This window comes from Rhipicephalus microplus, chromosome 2 (genome assembly GCF_043290135.1).
Source record: "Rhipicephalus microplus isolate Deutch F79 chromosome 2, USDA_Rmic, whole genome shotgun sequence".
Classification (NCBI taxonomy): Eukaryota; Metazoa; Arthropoda; class Arachnida; order Ixodida; family Ixodidae; genus Rhipicephalus; species Rhipicephalus microplus.
The window spans coordinates 234123628-234143932 of record NC_134701.1 but is presented as its reverse complement, the minus strand read 5'-3'; the positions used below and the strand labels follow the sequence as shown (position 1 = coordinate 234143932).

The following is a 20305-nucleotide window of genomic DNA, read 5'->3' as shown; positions in this document are numbered from 1 at the left end:
CCAATTCACCATCCAAAGATGGGTAGTATATTTGTATTCTGCTCGCCAATGAGTCTTGGTGCTAAACATGAAGAACACCTCTATCCGCGTTTGTGGTAATACACTTCAACAGGAACATGTCAGCGACATTGCGGATTGGACAAAGGGGTTTATACAAACCAGGGAAAATGGGGCGCCAAATCACTCAAAGATAAGGAACGCTCGTTTCATTATTGAAGATTTCTTCGCGATGATCTTAAGCCCAACGAAGTAACCGAGGGAGTGTCTCATTCTCGAACTCAATGTGTAGTAATGCTCTACGGTGCCCCGATAACCGTTTGGTTAGCGAAAACTCACTGGTTGGACAACCTATAACCTTCAATTTCGTGCAAAACACGGACATCAATAGGCCATGATGCGGACGGTGGCACCAACGCACGGAAACACATTTTGGTTGCTCTAGCTATAAGGCTGATTGGCGGCGCCAGCGTTTAGTACAACGAATAAGAACGCCCGTTCATTGCCACATGTGTCGGTGCGCTCACGTAGTCGCGAAGCACCTTGTGCCACGGACCCTCGTAAAGCACTCGTTCTGCAATAGTGTGCGTGATGATAAGGCTAGATGATAACAACAGAAGTAATATAGATGGCCTTGGTCCTCAAGAGGCTCTAGAAGCTGTCTTAGTTCTATTGATACGTAAAGCGAGACGAGACATAACTATTTGCGTGTGTATTTTATTACACTGAACAAGGTGGAGCACATCTAGCACGCACAGTAGACAGGCCAGTCCACTTTATCGTGTTCTTGACCTTCTGTGCAAGGAATGTCTCCCTCTTGATCTGATAGATACGTAGCATATCTTCCAAAGAAGACAGCGCACCGGAAAATGAACCCTTTAAATATTACAAGTTAGCGAACAGGTAACGTCGCTGGAAAGAACATTTCGATAATAGAAAAATGTGCTCACTGCATTGCTGCACTGACGAAGACAGGCTTACTTTTGTGAGCAATGGCTTACAATAATAGTTGCTAGTTCTGCTTAGAGTAAGCGTGTTTAGGCCACTTTCTTTGCTGAGTTCTTTGTAAAGTTTTCTACTCACTTGTTTTTTTTCTTTTCTTTGTCTTTGGGAGAGGAGGCTTATTTCTAATTTTCCAGAAAATATAGTAATTCTAGTGGACAGCACGTTCAACAACTTGTGTTTGTTGTTTACTGCTATTGTGACTGAGTAGTTGAGTGTGTAGGCGTGTACAGCGTTTCCCATCAAGTATGGCGAAGGCTCACTGCAGTGTCCTCCCCCCAACCCCTGATTCTACTTAGTGAATGTATGGGCCAGGCTTGGCACCCCCTGATGCCCCTCCCCCATGCGCACGCCTATTATTGAATGTCGAAGTCAAATATAGTTTGGGGGAACAAACAAATAACGTTAATCACGTGCTCGGAAACGTGCCCTCAACCGAATGGCGACTTCTCTGGAGACAATGTTAAAAAGTAGTTATTTGCTTTCCTTCCATACGGGTGGATATTTTCGCTGTCTGAAGCAATTAGGTGACTTAAACTATCCTTCGTATTTGGGTGGCACTTTTATTCATATTTAAAAATATTTTCGAGAATAAAAAAAATTTTAATGTGTTTCCGCTTTTTTTGGGATTCTTTTGTGATGAGCACTTGCTTGCTTACTTAGTAGCCTTTGGCAACACTCCATCAAATGCACCACCTGCTTGATGATATTAAAAGACCTCTAAAGGCATATTGCACCTAACAATGGTGTGATATAGGCATGAGTTAGCACGGCTGTGGCATCCTTTTCCTCTAGCGCAAAAAGATGCATGGCGTCATTGCGTTGAAAAAGGCCCTGCGGCTCCTTTTCATCGTTTTCAGAACACGCGCCCGATCGGTGGTCGAAACTCCTCAAAACAAGATAGCCAAACATTCTACCGCATCACGCTGCCTGGAACTTACATTTTATTTTCAAAGTACGCTGGGACCAGCTCCTTCTTTCTACAACTGACGTCATATCCCCGAATGACTGCGCCATATACCCAGACTCACGGGATTGGTTGGTGCAGTATTGTGTGCTGCATAGTTACCGACGTCACTACGTGATGCAGTTCCATGCCTGGGCGGGCGCTCGCAGTCACTATGATTGTAAGACGCGCGTTCTAAGAGACAAAAAGCCTCCAAAATCATGACGCTCACATGACGCCACTGCTTTCCCTCGCGCCTCGCGCCATCTTCCCTGCTAAGCTCCCGGCGAGCTCATTGGGAAGAGAGAAGAAAGCAACCTTAACCGCACACGACAAATCTCTGTCACTCCGCTCGTACTAGACGAATTCTTCAAATGTTCATGGTGATCAATTCGAGAGGCAATCAACTCCCTTGAAGAAGCCATTCAATGCTTAGTTGAAAAAAGCGTTGCAGCGTCTTTTCAAAGTAACCGCCCTCAGGCTAAGAGGAAGTATGGTAGTTGGCAGGACACGTTCTTTTAACTTATGATTGATGACGGCACAGATACTCTGTCCAAGTAGCGGGCAAAAGTGTGCCCTTACTGGTGTGTCTTGTATTTCAGGGTACATCCTACTACATCCATATATACCGGAATTTGAAGCGAAATGCGTCCAAAAATCTTTAAAAAATAAGGGCTGTGAAATCTTTGCTCGTTGCATTCATAATTATTTTCTGTGAAGCAACGAACATCTTACGATGACTAAATACATACGTAACGCCAGTAATAACAAATCATGCAATTATAAAGTATAGGGAACATTTTTTTAGTGGAAATAGGCTGTCAGGTAAAATCTGAGAATTGTAGATCTTCCTACAAAGAGCCAATGGCGGCGTTAAGATTTCAGAAATATAACATCTGCCATTTGCTGTGGGATATTACCGTTCTACTGAATTCACCGATAAAATCAAACCCGAAGCACAAGCAACAGATGGCCAGAATGCCGTCGCTGTTAAACTGAGAACCACTATAGCGGCGCTCATTCTCCAGCGTTCGCTAACGTACGTGCACGATCGGACATACATAAGCTCAAGCACGCAATCACGTGGTGTAATCAGAAGAATTTTGCATGGTGTTGATGATTGTGATGTTGCAGCAGGTGGGATTAGCCTGACCTACATGGAGAGCAGTCGTTCCTTCTTAGCATATCCTGAATCGTAGGCGTCTGTTACCATGTGTTGAATCACCCCGTGTCTCGCAAAAAGACCATCAAAATTCGTAGGAGCCTTCCCATTGCTGCGGGCCCTCCGGGAAAAATGACATCTTCAATTGTGTGGTTCCTGTAACAACCATTTTGCAAGCTGAGGACCATAGCTGCTCGCTTTATATCAAACTTCGGCCAAAGCCAAATAAAATGCTAAGTATCAGCTATGTCCACGCAGCTAGAAGACACAAAACGGGGATGTGCTTCCCCATTTCCAGTCTTGACTCAGCAATCCGGGTAGTATGTCGAGTCGGTTCCTATGTGGTACGACAGCATCGTCTCCTCTCGAGAAAGACCATGGTATACACATGGTTGTTACTGCCATAAAGGTTGGACCACTCAGTGTACAATCTGACGATTTCGGTTCTCTAAGTAAACTGAGATCTCTAGTCGCTTGGCGAGCTTATGCTAGCTTTACGTTCAACTAATTACCGATTTGTGCTCGAAATATGGTCCCAGTTCCGTTATATATGACAATGGTGATGTTTGATTTAGTCCGCAGTTGTGCGAAGTTGCTCAATAGCTGATTTAAAAAATAATAAGTAAGCAGATTTCACAGAACCCCATATAACTTGGTAGTTTCGGGAGCATAATACGCAATGGTTTTGGAAAGCGTAAAAGAAAAAAATGAGAGAAATCATTAATGGCTACGTGCAGTACAAGGAGCGATTGGGGAATGCATGGAATAAGAACTACATAGCTCAATCTTTAATATTGTCCTCCTTTACCACTCTCAGGAACCGCCAGAGGAGGACACGAACGGTCCCGTGCAAGGTTACTACGTCGGTTACCGCGTTCGGGGCAGCGGCCTGCCGTATTCATATAAGACCCTGCAAAGCAGTGCTCAATCGTCTCCTGGTGAGAATCAGCATCAAGAGTGCCACCTGCGTGAACTTCGGCCTCGCACCCGCTACACCATAGTCGTTCAAGCATTCAATGCCAAAGGTGCCGGCCCGGCATCAGAGGAGGTGGCCGTGCAAACGCTTGACTTCGGTAAGTTTCCATTTTCTTGTACACATGTCTGTGAGAAGGCACGTCACATCGATGTATATACAATCACGGCCGTGGTACTATGCACTGTTCGTTGACTGAGTCGCAATACTTGTAGCGGGTATAGCTCCTGGCAGACAGGGTGCTCGTTGGGATGAGAGTGTTCACGACAACCGGGACTGCGTCAGGTAGACAACCATTTAGTCTGCAGCTACTTATGGCTCTGGCAGAAGTCCTATTGACATGACTTCAAAGCAGAGAACTTGCGTATCACGAAGCGTGAAACGGCTCCAGAGGGTGGCGTATGTTACGAAGGATTGCAGCACTCCGCCTGATCTATACCGAGAACTACAGTTTAGCAGAGGCAGTAATCATGTGCCACGAATGCGCTTGCCTTCATCATCAGCAGTAACGAGCATCATGTTTCAATCACTGACCACTCGAACATGACATTAAACCACTATTGATTTAATTATATTTCCATATGTAATTGTGCAAGAGCGTGTTTTCTGCATAGTTATGTATTTTAGGTCACTAAGATGGCCAAGAATAAGTACCGGGTAACTTATACAGGTAGCTGGGCAGCGCGCTATAGTGGATCGAAATAACTGCAACTGTTTTATTAAACTTGCGTGCATCTTCCTAGAGTACCGAAGCTCCATATATATTTGGAAAGAAACCTTTTTACTTATGTCTAATGGTCGGTGTTTTGTGGCCAGCCTTTCACCGTCTATTCAATCTATGCAAAGATTACGTTACGACTCTCGCACAACCTATATCAAATTAAAGAAAAAAACATTCTGATGCTAATGCGGTTTTCGTGAACGTATGAGATTTTAGCTTCATATAATTCGCGAAGTCTCAATAAACATGTCATATCGCTGTGGATGTGAAAATAGAAAGCCCACCACATTTAGAACGTGCAGCTCAAGTCGGTTTCGTTTGAGACATAACTTCGTAACATTGTCTGCAATTGTTTCTAAAAGCAATTAGTCGGGCCGGCCGGCACGTAGCGCTGTATGAAGAGTTTGGAAATTGAAAAGGTTTGACTGGTTTAGCGCAGATCTTGTAAATGGTGGCCCTTCGTCCAACAATTTTGGCTCAAATGATAGCTACTAAAAAGGGGGCAACACGGTTGGTTATATATGCCTAGCCCGAGGCTTTATATAGTCATAATATTGTTCTGGGTAAATTTTGGCTCTATCCAGGAAACGAGACAGGAATTTTCCGGTTTTCTTAATATATCCCGCACTTAAAGCGGGACCTGATTACGACTCACAAGTGTGCAATGAAGCGACAAAGCCAGTTTAAAATCTTAGCAAACTGTCAACTACAAGCTTATCATTGTTCTATTAAGCTAGTATCTTTGCGGAAGCGTGTCGTAATGCACCGGAAATTAAGCGTTGTCAGTAGCTGCTGCAGATTTTCATCATTGTTCTTGTTTTTCATTATTCGTCGCACACTTTAAAGGCGGAACGAATGCAGGTTCCATAAGCTAATCGGAAACATTTACTATGGAATATCTTCATCTTGTATTCTTGATATGCAGCTCAGAAGAATTACATTTTACGCGTATGTCACATAGTTCATATCACGCTCGAGTATAGGCGCGCTATGAGCACTCTTAAAACGTACAAGTGCGATCAAAAGTGTGCACACCACGGGATCACGTGGCAGAATGCATCGGTGCGCCAGCCAGCGACGAGACACGACGAGACACCTGCTGCAGGGCGCGTGCGCGTCCCGTTTTATCACATGGCTTCTCATGTTCCTCTGTTCGACGCGGTTGCGGCTCTCATAGACAAAATGACAACTGGGTGTCACTTTCTTTGCTCCATCGAATATGTGTCCTTTTTTTATGTAGCGGCTACGACGGGGCCGGTTCAAGTGCCAGCTCGTGTTGTTATTGACACCGCTTGATTAGAATAAGTAAGCACAGCGAGCATCACACCTTCCTTCTGCACCATCGGAATACCGGTTTTTGTTGTCTACATTGCCATCGGGTCACAGTATGGAACAGTGTGTGTTTCTGTACGGTGGTTTGGAAAAAAAGACCGTACCGGTTGGAAGACTTTCGGGCCCCATTAGAAGAAGTGGGACTGGCATTGGAGCCTTCCAGATGAATCGCTGGCATTGGAGCCTTCCAGATGAATCACATCTGGCTGGTGAAGATGCGAAGCAAGGATGACAAAGATGCAATACTCAAAACTGGTGGACTTCAAGTCAAGGGTGGCTTTGTGCTATCATCGACCCTATCCAACATGATGTCACCGTGAAAAGCCACTGGGTTGACTTTGCCGTCTCGAATGAGAGCATTCGACAAGCGTTGAGTGACTTTGGTGAAGTTTTGGAAGTTTCGAACGACAACTGGATCGTCGCGGGCTTTGAACACGCGACATCGACGACGAGGGGGGTGCGACTGAAACTGAAGGAAGGCGTGGTGCTGGAAGACTTGCCGCACCTTCTTAAGTTTGGAGGGGGCACCGTCCTTCTTGTGGCCCCGGGTCGGGCACCGCTTTGCCTAAGGTGTCACATGCAAAGACATATACGGCGAGACTGCCAGACTCCCCGCTGTGGTGTATGCCGAGCGTTTGGACACGAAAGTCAAGATTGCGTCAGGAGTTATGCCATAGTGACGAAGACCGCGCTGCCAACAGACAACGCCTAAGATAATCTAATGGACGCCGAGGAGGCTGAGAAGTTCGCCCCTGGCAGCAATGCCGTGGGACCCGACGCCACGGTTCAGGCAACTGGAGAAGAGACAGCCGACGCACCAGTGCAAGACGTCAAATACTCAACGAAGGAATCAGAGGATTTGGCCGCAACAGGCGGCCAGCGGGACATTCAAGAAACGATCGAGGAAGACATGGGTACCAGTGGCGAGATCGCTACACCAGAAGCCAGCGCAAAGTTTCCGGAAGCGACCACGGGACGCGGCAAGCGTAACCGAGTGGAAAGCACAGAACGCAACCTGAAACGCCCGGAGCGTCTGTGGCATCGCGTCACGGGCGCTATGAGTAGAAAATATGCCCTCGAATGGAGGCTCCAGTCGAAAAGATCGAAGCCAGATTAGACACAATAGAGGAGCATGTCGGCATGCTCTCCACTGAATTTAGGGATTCCCAAACCCAGGTCATGCGCATGTTTCAGCAGCTTCATACTCTATTGGAGGCAAGACTGCCTCCCGTGGGTGGCCAAGTGCCATTAGTCAACCTGGTGCCTCATCATGGCGCCTCGCCAGCAAATTGAGGTTTGGCAGTGGAACTGCAGGGGCTTTCGTCAAAAGCGGGGTAACCGGCAGTTGCACGTACAAAATCTGGACAGTAAACCAGACATAAATAGCCTGACAGGAGGCCAGTGGTTCCATAAAATTACCTGGATTTAAGGCATTTACAGCGCCAGGAATTGATTCAAGGGGCGTATCACGTGTCTTCACAGCCGTGCTAGTCCATCGCAACATCACTGCCATTCAGCACTCCGTAGATAGCAGCAGGGAAGACTATGTCCTGCTAGAGATTTTGCCTAAACGAAAGTATGAGAAGAGTCTGTTTTCACTTAATGTGTATAGTTCTCCAAAAGATAAAGGAGTGGGCTTGCCACAACTCCTCATTCAAACTCAACGGTTAGCAGCTCGCGCTCCGCTTATAGTGGTAGGAGATTTTGATGCGCCTCAACCGGAGTGGGGTTATATTCGAGCCAGCCCAAAGGGCAATCGGCTTTGGCAAGTTGCCCGGGATCTGCGATGGACGCTGTTAAATAATCCACAAGATCATACGAGGATAGGCAACAGCATAAGCATGGATACCTCCCCAGACCTTAAGTTTTTTAGAGGCATCAGTAATGCAAAGTGGATTAACACAGGACAAGCCCTAGGAAGTGATCACTATATCCTTTCCACGACATTTAGCGCTGCGAAGCATAAAGAAAAAGTGAGGGGGCATAGAATTACAGATTGGGACAGATTTAGGAAAAACAGAGCAGACAATGTAAACGGGAAAATTAATGACCTAGATGCATGGGTACAGGCGCTGAAGGAGGATGTAAATAATACCACTGTAGAAGTGCCAGTCGAGCAAAAGGAGTTTACCACTGACTCGAGACTATTACACATGTGGGAAGCACACGCGAGTCTCTTGAGAAGGTGGAAGAGGCAAAAACATGATGGCGTCCTTCGCAGAAGGACTGCCAAGTTAGAACGTAAAATCGTAAATTATACAATTGAGTTGCAAGCCAGGCAGTGGCGCCAGATTTGTGATCGCATGAATGGACAGTTTAGATGCAAAAAGACATAAAAGCTGTCAAGGCATCTTTTGGATCCGGCAGCAACAAAATCGGTGCAACGGGGACAAATGACTCGGTGAATGCATCAATATGAAGGCACAATTGGAGAGTTTATACAGGAACTCCGGAATCGGTACATAACTGATGGAGTTGACGGTTGCTTACCACACTACTCGGGGGTGGAAAACTCAAACCTGGATGAAGTGTTCGCCATTGCGGAGGTGGAGTTTGCCATGGAGCAGCTGCGTACTACGTCTGCCGCAGGTCCGAATGGGGTTACTAATATAATGCTGAGAAACCTAGATTTCAAATCGGTCAGGGCGATCACTGACTTGATAAATGAGTATTGGGTGGCCGGGGAGATCCCAGCACAATGGAAGCATGCTAGGATTATATTTATTCCGAAGCCAGGCAAGAAACTCTGCTTGGGAAACCTGCGCCCCATATCGCTGACATCATGCGTGGGCACATTGATGGAGGACGTGGTTCTTAACAGGCTTCAGAATTATGCAGAGGACAAGGCCATCTTTCCCCCAACTATGATAGGTTTCAGGGCCAATTTGTTCACACGGGATGTCATGATACAGTTAAAACATCATGTAGTCGATCCCGGGCATGGCACGGGCACCAAAGCTGTATTTGGGCTTGACCTGAATAAAGCTTTCGACAATGTTTCGCATGAGGCAATATTGAATAACCTATCGGAAATTGGCCCAGCGGTCAGGACATTTCGCTACATCAGATCATTCTTGGAGGGCCGAACCGCAGAAATTTTAATAGGAGATATCAAATCGGATTCATTCGCGTTGGGAGGCAAAGGGACGCCGCAGGGTTCAGTTTTGTCACCGTTCCTGTTTAACATCGCCTTAATTAAAATACCGCAGAGGCTAGAGGAGATACCGGGACTCAAATACACCTTTTATGCAGATGATATTACTCTGTGGGTAACCAGGGGTAGTGACGCGCATCTGGAAGAAACACTGCAACAGGCAGTTAATATTGTCGAAGAGTTGGCAGAGGAGGCGGGACTTTCATGCTCTCAGCCCAAGTCCGAGCTCTTTGTGGTTCGGGACAAATCCAGGGGGCTACATGCAAGACACTATATTCCGCCACCGCCATTAGAGGTAAAGGTAGGGGGCAGGCCGGTAGCTGAAGCTCAAACGATTAGAATTCTTGGCCTATATCTGCAAACTAACAGGAAGAATAGGGTGGCCCTTGAAAAACTTAAGACCGCGGTCAATGCTACTATCAGGCTAATCAGAAGAATCGCTAACCGTAAGAGCGGGGTTAAAGAAAAAGAACTTTGTAAGCTGGTACAGGCGTTTGTGCTCAGCAGGATTACTTACGCGACACCTCATATGAAGTTGGATGCCGCAGAAAAAGGTAAGGTCGAGGCTACGATCCGGCAAGCTTACAAGGCAGCGCTTGGGTTGCCTAACAACGCGCCTACAGAAAGGCTGTTGAAACTAGGGGCACACAACACCTTGGATGAATTATGGGAGGCGCATCTGGTGATGCAGCACGCTAGGCTTTCGACAACCAAAACGGGCAGGATCATATTGGAAAGGATTGGCATTAGAGCAGAGGCTCTCGCACACCAAAATTCAGGTGCGGCGAGAGTTACATAAGGCCCTGTACATAAAACCTTTGCCCAAAAATATGCATCCGATTCACCATACGCAGCGCAGGCAGGCAAGAGCCAGCGCTTTACACGTTGAGTACGGCGAGTACAATGCGGCAGTCTATACAGATGTTGCGGAATATAAGGACAAAGACGTTTTTGTGATTGTGGTGGTGGACAGGCGGGTTCGCTTGGTCGCCTCTGGATCGGTCAAAACCCGCTCCTCGGAAACTGCAGAGGAAGCGGCAATAGCGCTAGCTATAACTAATTCGCAGTCAGATTTGATTTTCAGTGATTTAAAGACAGCCATCCGAAATCTGGCAAGGGGCAGAATATCAGCGACCGCCGCACGATTTCTGCATGGGGCCACGGGACGAGAAATTTGAGAAATAGAAATTGTCTGGGTACCAGCACACTCTGGGAACCCTGGGAACGAGGCGGCTCACCTGAATGCTCGAGGTTTCGTCAGCCGGGTAGGTGAGCCGCCAGTTCCGGGGAGGTTCGCGAGAGAAGATGGGCTGGTGTCCTTTCATGACATCACGAATCATTATAAACTAGAGCGGAGGTTTTATCCGCCCCCGCACAAGCGGTTGACTAAGGCGCTGGAATGCGTCTGGAGAAAACTGCAGATGCGATCTTTTCCCAACCCTTACGTGTTGAACAAAATGTACCCGGAGGAGATTATGCCGCAATGCAAATGGTGTCAGGCTGTGGCAACATATGATCACATACTTTGGGAATGTAGCATAGTGCCGCCGCCGGTGGATATTATGCGTGATCCCTCTCTTGAGCACTGGGAGGCCGTGTTGACCAGCTCAGACCCAGTCGTCCAGTTAAGGGTCGTGGAGTGGGCCACACAGGTCGCCGCCAACCTTGGGTTAATAGCCATCTAACACGGAATCATCCTCAGTTGCTTTCTGACGAAATAAAGTTTTTCCATCCATCCATGCCCTCGAAACCCGGTCGGCGTCATCGTCGCTGGTTCGAGGACAGGATCGAGACGTGTAAAACCCCGGTTTTCCCACTGCACGTTATACGAGACACGGTAAGCGCAGTATCGTAGTTTCATCTTTGTCATCAACATGGCTAGCATGACGGTGCCTTTACGCATTGGTACGCTGCATGTACATGGTCTAGGAGCGCGTCGCAAACAGTACCGGTTGAAACGCTTGATGCAAGAAAAAGACCTTGACTTGCTCGCGGTCCAGGAGACTTGCAGTGGGAGCATCAGCTGGATTTATTATTTTTGTCAAGAACTCTCTCGGTACTGTGTTGGAAGAGGTCACAAGTTGCCTACATGGGCGTTTTGTTTTGTTTGACTTTTGTTACGGGAACACTAAATTTAGAGTTACCTGTGTATATGCACTTACAAATTCGAGAGACAGATGTTTGTTAAATTCAAGCATACTTTGAATGTCAGAGATGTGTGATTCTGTTGGGTGACTTCAATTGTGTTCTGGCCCTAGAAGATGGTATGTATACTGCTAAATTGAGTGATGAAAGTGTTGGTTTGCTTATAGATAGCCTTAATAAGTACTTTTTACATTACGTAGCTCTGTTTGCGAAGTGGTGAAAGTGTTGGTTTGTTTAGAGATAGCCTTAATAAGTACTTTTTACATGACGTAGCTCTCTTTGCGAAGGGTGGCAGTCGCCAACACTTCACACATTTTCAAGGCTGGAGTCACGCACGATTAGATCGATCATACGTTTGTTCTGAGATAGTACCATTATATCAGAACTATGACGTTTATGCGGTTTCCTTCAGTGATCATTGCTTAGTCTCGTTTGAGATAGGTCTAAAGTGCAAAAAAAGGTTGTATGGGAAACATGAAAACTGAATACTAAGATAATTACTCACGAAGGGTTTGTAAATAAGACAAAGAAGGAAATCGAGAATTTTTTCAAAAACGCAGAAAGGAGTGCCACGGAAAGATAGGAATTATTTAAGCAAAGGATAAAACTGAAGGCAATAGAGTGCGGTTGTCACATGCAGTATCAAGCTCAAAAACAGGAACGCAAGCTACGGGCAGAGCTAAATAATTTGGTTAAAATTGAAGCAGAAAACCCGGGCTTATTTACACATCAACTGCAGGTCGTCAAAACAAAATTGAATGTCTTGAAGAGGATAAATATAAAGGCGCAACTATACGAGCAAGAGCGGAGAGATACCTCATGGGTGAAGCCCCGACAAAGCGAGCCTTGTCAGATGAAAAGGCATACGCTCGAGCTCACGACATCCTAGGGATAGAATTGAATGGTAAAATATTGGGATCACATAAATATGTCATGAAAGTTTTTGAAAGCTACTATCAAGACTTGTTTGTTTATCGCGAACCAAAGTAGCCGGGCTATGTAGATGAGTTCTTGATAGAAATGCTGACACTGAATGCTGAGGACACAAATTTATTGGAAATTTCTATTAGTATAGGGAAAATCGAGAAGGCTATCGATGATCTTGGCATGGGCAAATCACCTGGTCCAGATGGCAATAATGCCGCCCTTACAAGGCGTTCAAGGAGGATATGGCCGTCGCTTTGCATGAGGTTTTTTCAGAGTCTTTAGATCGCGGAACTCTGCCTCTATCGTTTAATCAGGCGCACACTGTGCTGATTCCTAAATGGAAAGAGCAACATGTTTTACGCAAAGTGACAGGATACAGGCCAATAGCGCTAACAAACGTAGATTATAAGGGGTTTATGAAAGTTCTGGCTAGGAGGTTGCAAGGAGTTATACACATGTTGGTCGGGCCACATCAGACTTGCAGCATCAAGCGTAGAAGCATATTCACGAATATTCACGTCGCCAGGAGCATTTTGGAGTACTGTGACGCTGTGCTTCTGAAAGTAGCCATGTTACAAATTGATCTAGTCAAGGCTTTCGACATGGTTCCACACAATTTACTCTTCACGCTAGCTGAGTACGTTGGTCTTGGTGTGATCATATTCAAAGGCATTAGATTAGCATACAAAATTTCAACCACAAATTTAATTGTAAGTGGATAACTTTCACAGCGCATACAAGTACTTTCCTCCGTGCGCCAGGGGTGTCCTTTAAGTCCTTTGCTTTTCGCTCTATTTTTGGAACCACTGTGTCAGAAAGTGATTCACCATGAAGGGATTAATGGTTTCAGGTTGCAGTCATGTGAAGTGCGTGTCTTGGCATACGCCGACGATATTCCCTTTTTTACTGTTGACAGAGAGAGTGTCACTTCGTTATTAGAAATCACTCAAAGGTTTTGTGACACGAGTGGAAGTTTAATGAACAAAGAGAAAAGCATTGGTTTGTGGCATGCTAATTGGGACCTTACGCCCAGTTCCTTTGGAAATATTCAGTGGCTCACGACACCTAGTCGTTACCTAGGGGTACCTTTGGACAGGTATGAAGACAGTGAAGCGTTTTGGCTTGAAAAGGCTGAAGAACTGCGCGCGAAAGCCGAAGGAAGGGGTGGTCGTGACTTATCAATTTTCTCTCGGTCAGCTGTATGCAACGTGTTTCTGGCTGCTAAAATTATGTACTTTTTGCAAGTACTTAGTTTTGCATGTACGCATAAAAGAATTCATAAAATCCACAGGATATTCGCCACGTTCATCTGGAGCTCTACGTGAGAGCGAACATCTAGAACGAACTTGTTTCGGCGTGTTAAGCAAGGAGGGCTGTCTTTGTGCCATCTGTTTCTTAACCGAGTAATATCACGTTTCCTGCTAATAAGAGACCAGAGAAACTCTTTTTTATGTTCTTTATTTCTAACAACGCTGTTACACCACATGCCTGACTTCTTTGTATCTTCAGACAGGGGAAAACGACACACCTTGTCATCATTCTTGCGCGAAATTGTGTTCTCATATCGTTTCTCAAGGGCAAGGTTTTCGATAGATTACCTAACTAACGTGAAAAGAAAGCGCCTTATGAAAGGCTTAATGCAGAATGTTTTTTCTGTGCCCCTTTACCGTTCAAAGTATGAAAAATCATATGGGCATGACGTACTAAAGCTAGTGAAATACATGTTTACACCGCCCAATGTTAAAACCTTCTTTTTTAAACTTCATACGGGAACCTTGCCAGTAAAAACGTGGCTTGAAGAGAGAGGCATGTATGTACCATGGGGAAGCAGCTCTCTCCTGTGTTACAAACCTGAGACCATTGAACATGTTTTTATTGATTGTAAGAATGCCATTTTCTTTTGGGACATTTCACAGAGGACTTTAAAAAAAGATTTACCTCTTACTCCATATGGAATTTGTTTTTTGCCTTGTTATAGTTCTGTGCAAAATTCGGATGTTATATTTTTACTTGGTCTTCATTCGGTTTGGCGTAGTATGCTATCGTACAGACACTGTGATGTAAGAGTTCTATCTGTTAATGAGTGTTTCGTAGAATCTGTTACAAAAGTGCGAGTCGTGTATAAGACTACCGACAGTGTTGAAGATGTAATATCTTTGTTTGATTCATTATCACACATGAAACATGTGTGATGGTGTTTGTCACATTAGCTTGACCTGTAGTCAAAAAGGCAATAAAGAAAAAAAGGGTACGTAGCGTAGTGGTAAAGACACTCGCTTTCGGAGCGTGAGGGCACAAGTTCAAGTCCCAGCGTTGGAGAGCAAAAAAAAAATTTCATTATTTTATTTCTGCTGAAGACATTACCGGGTCTTACCAACCATTCATGGCGCTGAAAGCAGCGCCCCAGCTGGGCCGCGGGGCCCTGCGGGAGTGTCCACTCTTCATGTACGTATGTTTCTCTATGCCCGTAGGGCAAGCGCTGCTACGTTGCGCTCTCACTCGGCTCCCGCGATGGCCGATGCCACCAAAAGTAGAGAGCACAAGGCATGAGCTAGAATGTTCCCTTTCTTGAAAATGGACACTGCACACTAGCTTTCTACTTCAGTTGTGAATAGCTTGTGGGCATTCTGAGTATAACAAAGCTGCTTGAACAGAACAGCCTCTTTAATGCCAAACGATAGGATGGAGTGGCAACTAGGAATTAAAAAAAAACAAGGTCATCTCGACACTCCTATGGTAAAAATCAACCTCAATGGGATTATAGCTTATTCCCTAATAAACACGTGCAATTCGCTTCTAATGCACGGTGTATTGCTTAAAATTATCATCTTATAGTCTCAATATATTTACCTTGTGGTGAAAACATCCTCAATGTGCACCTGCGCACCTGTTCTCGTTGCCCGCATGTGAGTTTACTTAAATAGAGGTCTGGGCCACTCAAGCAGCTTGTTTCTTCTGCGTCTACCATCTCTGTATTTTTTTCATACGTACCAATCAACAGATATTTGGACAGAAATATATCATCTGATAATGTGTCTAATCTTAGCATTTACCGCGAATGTTTTTTTGCAGACCGGCCTGCCGCTCCACGGCTGAAATTAGTGTCGTCGACTTCATCTTCTATAAACCTTAGCTGGGATGTATCAAGCGACCAGCCTGTCGATGGTGAGAAAATCAAGAGACCATTGTGTTCACTGACATTTTACATCGTTCGATTTTCTGTTCCTAGTACATGCGTACTATGGGACATACTAAGACGAATATCATGTCGTCACTATCATCAATTTGGTTGCCGGAGAGAAAAGAGAGTATTGCTAGAAGCTGCGACGCGTCACAGTCGGCTATCGGCATTTGTGTAGGCGAGAAAAAGAGTTCAGGTGCGATATGGTGCTTTTTCGGCAATTTCATTTCCCATGGATGTGCAGAAGTGGTATGAGACACAGGCAGATCGGCAAACGTCGTTGTTGAGGAGGAATGGGCTGCTGTGTTACAGGTGAATTTAGCCTACAGTTGTTGAGTTACCTTGATACAAGCTGCGCACCTGACTTTCGCGCTTTGTCTTTCGCAACCAATTATCAAAATATTTTTCACTACCGGAAAGTTGCCACTTGGCGAGTTAAAAGAATATTCATGGTTCCGTGCGAAGAATCACGAAGGCACAGGTTTGTGTTTATTTCTAAAAATATAAGTTAGGCACAAGAAAAAAAAGAAACGCAGGAGACAAGTAGACAGGGTTGGGGGATCATTCCGGTCTACTTCTCTCCTGTTCTCGTCTTTTTTGCACTCTACTTTGGTTTTTAGACATCGCACCAACTCACCCGGCAACGCAATCTGTCTTTTTCCTGTGCCTACTGTCATGTAGCGCTTTTATTTGTATTCAGTCACCTTAAGCTATAAATATGCAGAACAAAGCTCAACGGCTGAGTTTGTGGCGTTATATAACCATTTGTGCAGGCTATCTCCTTTTCAACAAGGCTGAGCCTGGTCAAGAACGGCGATCGCCCCTTTCTGAGACAGCGGCGACCTCTTCGGACTGGTCTTCGGTGCAGGCAGATGCCGAACGATCAACTCACGCTTTCCGCGGCTTGGGCTGTGGTCGCAGCTACGCTTTTTATGTAGTGGCTTTTAATGGCGCTGGCCGAGGAGCTCGAAGCAACGTCGTCTTGGCCAAAACAGATGGTTCAGGTATTATGACTGCCATAGCACTAAGTATCTTGTCCAAATAAACTTTACCATGTGAAGTAAATGAAGGACATGACGTTAAACTTTTGATAAGATGATGTGACAGGAAAGCCGAATGACGCGCTTATACGCACAGGTGCATGAAACTTCCATCAAAGCAAGTTTGCCGCTGAGGACACCTGCTGCCAGGGTAACTGTTTCTCAAAGTTGGGTTTTCTTTCATATCTACGAACACTCAAACTCATATTTAAAGTATAATACTTTTCAGTGCTAGAAGCCTATTTTGTGATTAAACAATAATCTAGCCACCATTATATGTGCCTTCATAATGTATCATTATCACCAGGTTTGTGGCAGGCGGACTTTTTTTCATTGTCACTCATTGTACCTTGCACTCCTACAGGGTGTACACTTCCATACACTTCGAGTACAGCCGGAACCATTTGGAACTGAGCTTTTGCTATTAAACAACTGTATTTTTTCTTCAGGCTGTTATCCTTAAGACGCCACAGCAGATTTACTATCAGTGTACTCTGATGCTCACAAACATTAAAATTTGCTCACCGCGCACTACTGACGCCACCTCAACAATGACTTGTTCACAGTTCCTGTGGCACCCGACATGCGGGAATTTGTCACCGCCAACGTAACCTGGGTGACCCTTCGGTTGGGCACGTGGAGAAGTGGAGGCTGTCCAATATCATCCTTCACTATTCTCTACAAGAGGCAATCCTCACCCGATGACTGGACACCGGCCGCAACGAGGCCTGCATCGGAGCTCAGTTTGGCGCACTACACCTACGTGACGATTGATGATTTAACGCCGGCGACTTGGTACCAGATGCTCGTCACGGCGGAAAATGAAGCGGGCGCTACGGAGGCCGAATATGTCTTCGCCACACTTACTGTATCAGGGGGTATGGCCGTTTCTGTATTGCACTTAGCAACCTAAGATGTGTTCCAACACTCATTGAAGACGACTAAACAGAAATCTTATCTGAACAGTCACCACCTTGAGTCCCATTCTTAATCTCACGTGACCGGAAAAATAGTCAGCTTCGTAAGGAAAACATCACAGACAGTTTAGATCCAGGCTACCTTGTAGTTTCAACCATGCGGAGGATCAGTGAAATGCTTGACTGGCTCTGATCTTACCGGTATCGTCATCTGCTTACAAGGGAAAAAAAGCTATTTCGCCGCATTATTATAAGGCACATTTCGTTTTTTCTATTCGAAAGAAAGCAAACGAATATTACTTCACCTTGCTTTCATTAGCTTTCTCTTGTCGACGTGAGGTGGCCTCAAGTCAAGGACACGTTATCTGGGCGTGTTCTATATATTACTCGGACGATACGGACTCGATGCCGTTTTCATAAGCTGTCGGTGTAAGATGTTTACTACGTTGTCCAAAATTAGAACCCAGCCTTCTATGTTCCAATAATACTTTTTCTCGAGACACTGCCACACTGAGCAGGCATGGCAGCCACACCTGGCTGCTTGGGTCTTTTGCGGGCCACGAAGTTGCATTGCCTCTTCCCTAATTGGCTCTGCAGCCATGTCTTCAAGGTGGTCCTGCACTACCTAGTGTGCAGCAGGACTAAGCAGCGGATCGAAGAGGCCACTTTCACCTCACCACGTCCGAGACCATGGCAGCTTCTCTCCCTCTCCTGGACCTTCCTGTCTACTTTTCCAGTCTTCTCTAGCGCAGTTTCCTTCACCGCAAACACTGAGCCACAATCGGGTTGCAATGTAGCCCAATTACTTCCCCTCATGTCTATCCACCGACGCTCTTTTCCCCTTCCTTTCGTCACAACCACAGATGTGTCGGCGTATGATCATGATAGCGCGCCTGAAAACATGAGTTTTGGATTCGTAAACCACTCGTGAAGACAATTGCATTAAAAAGTCATTTTTTCGCAATAGCACTAAGCTATTTAGTTATAAAAATATTTGAAAATAACGAACAGTGTCGTTAAATAAAGTTGTCCCCCTAGCCATAATAACATAAAACACTATCACGTGGTCTTTTTTGTAATTGTAAATGCCATGCTGCAAATATGCTGATAACATCTAAATGGCTTTAACGGACCTGTAGTAAAACGCGAACATATGGTGGCGTTCAGGTGGCCCTATACGAATATGAGGAAGGGTAGGAGGGCTTTTCTTGAAAGTAGATATAACCTCAAGAAATAAAGTGACAGATGTTTCGTCTGAGCTTCGTTAACAAAACACAGTCGCCGAAAAGCAGTCACAGATCGCAACACATATTCGGTAGGAAGCCCGTTTGCCTATCTATTTGCTTTAGCACCACTGGCGGCCGCCCAGCCATACACAATCATTCGATTGATTGATTTATATGTGGGGTTTTACGTCCCAATCCACCATACTATCATGAGAGACGCCGTAGTGGAAGGCTGCGGAGATTTCGATTACCTGATGTTCTTTAACGTGCACCCAAATCTGAGCACACGGGCCTACAACGTTTCCGCCTCCATCGGAAATGCAGCCGCCGCAGCCGGGATTAGATCATGCGAACAGCGGGTCAGCAGCCGAGTACCTTAGCCACTAGACCACCGCGGCAGGGCTATACAGTCATTCGAGCGCGTGGTTGTCTTTATAGATAAGCACTGAACTCTTACACAGCGTTTGTGTTCATTTATGCAGGCACGGTGCCACCGCCGCACTGGATACAAGTGATCGAGTCCCAACGACGCAGAATCCACGTTATCGTGCCTGTAGTGTGTTTTCTAGTAGTCACGCTGCTCGTAACTGTGGTTGTGGGCTGCACGGTATCCCGAAGGAGACTTGCAGCGCTTCAGCGACGTCGCCTGTGTAAGTTTATACACTTACACAACAGAGTTTCGCATGCTATTAGTAACAGAGAAAAATTTTTAACAATGCCAGTTATACGTCGAATTAGGCTGGCAAAAAATTATAACGGATCGCGCGCGCGCGTGCGTGTGTGTGTGTGTGTGTGTGTGTGTGTGTGTGTGTGTGCGTGCGCGTGTGTGTGTGCGTCTGTCTGCGTGTGTGCGTGTGTGTGTGTGTGTGCGTGTGTGCGTGCATGTGCGTGTGCGCGTGCGCGTGTGTGTGTCTGCGTCTGTGCGCGTGTGTGCGTGTATGCGTGTGTGTGCGTGTGCACGCGCGCGTGTGTGTGTGTGCGTCTGTGCGCGTGTGTGCGTGTGTGGGCGTGTGTGCGTGTGCACGCGCGTCTGTGCGCGCGCGCGTGTGTGTGTGTGTGCGTCTGTGCGCGTGTGTGCGTGTGCGCGCGCGTGCGTGTGTGCGTGCGTCTGTGTGCGTGTGTGCGTGTGTGTGTGTGTGTGTGCGTGTGCGCGCGCGCGTGTGTGTGTGTGCGTATGTGCGCGCGCGCGTACGTGTGCGTGTGTGTGTGTGTGCGTGTGCGCGCGCGCGCGTGTGTGTGTGTGTGCGTCTGTGAGCGTGTGTGCGTGTGTGTGTGTGTGCGTCTGTGCGTGTGAGTGCGTGTATGCGTGTGTGTGTGTTTGTGCGCGTGTGCGCGCGTTTGTGCGTGTGTGTGTGCGTGTGTGTGTGTGTGTGCGTGTGCGCGCGCGCGTGTGTGTGTGGGTGCGTCTGTGCACGTGTGTGCGTGTGTGTGCGTGCGCGCGCGCGCGCGTGTCTGTGTGTGCGTCTGTGCGCGTGTGTGTGTGTGTGTGTGTGCCTGTGCGCGCGCGCGTGTGAGTGTGTGTGCGTGTCTGAGCGTGTGTGCGTGTGTGCGTGCGTGTGTGTGTGTGTGTGTGTGCGTGCGT

The 20305-nt window shown here is 46.4% G+C and overlaps 1 protein-coding gene across 1 annotated transcript in view; it reads left to right on the top strand.

Moving 5' to 3' along the window:
* The window catches only part of LOC119183352 (cell adhesion molecule Dscam1-like), a 184746-nt gene that overhangs the window by 154431 nt on the left and 10010 nt on the right, over window positions 1-20305 (top strand). The window contains exons 19-23 of the mRNA XM_075877327.1: window positions 3925-4180; window positions 15432-15524; window positions 16314-16544; window positions 17147-17458; window positions 19206-19373. Coding sequence (XP_075733442.1) covers window positions 3925-4180; window positions 15432-15524; window positions 16314-16544; window positions 17147-17458; window positions 19206-19373 — 1060 coding nt within the window. The remainder of the gene's footprint in view (window positions 1-3924; window positions 4181-15431; window positions 15525-16313; window positions 16545-17146; window positions 17459-19205; window positions 19374-20305) is intronic.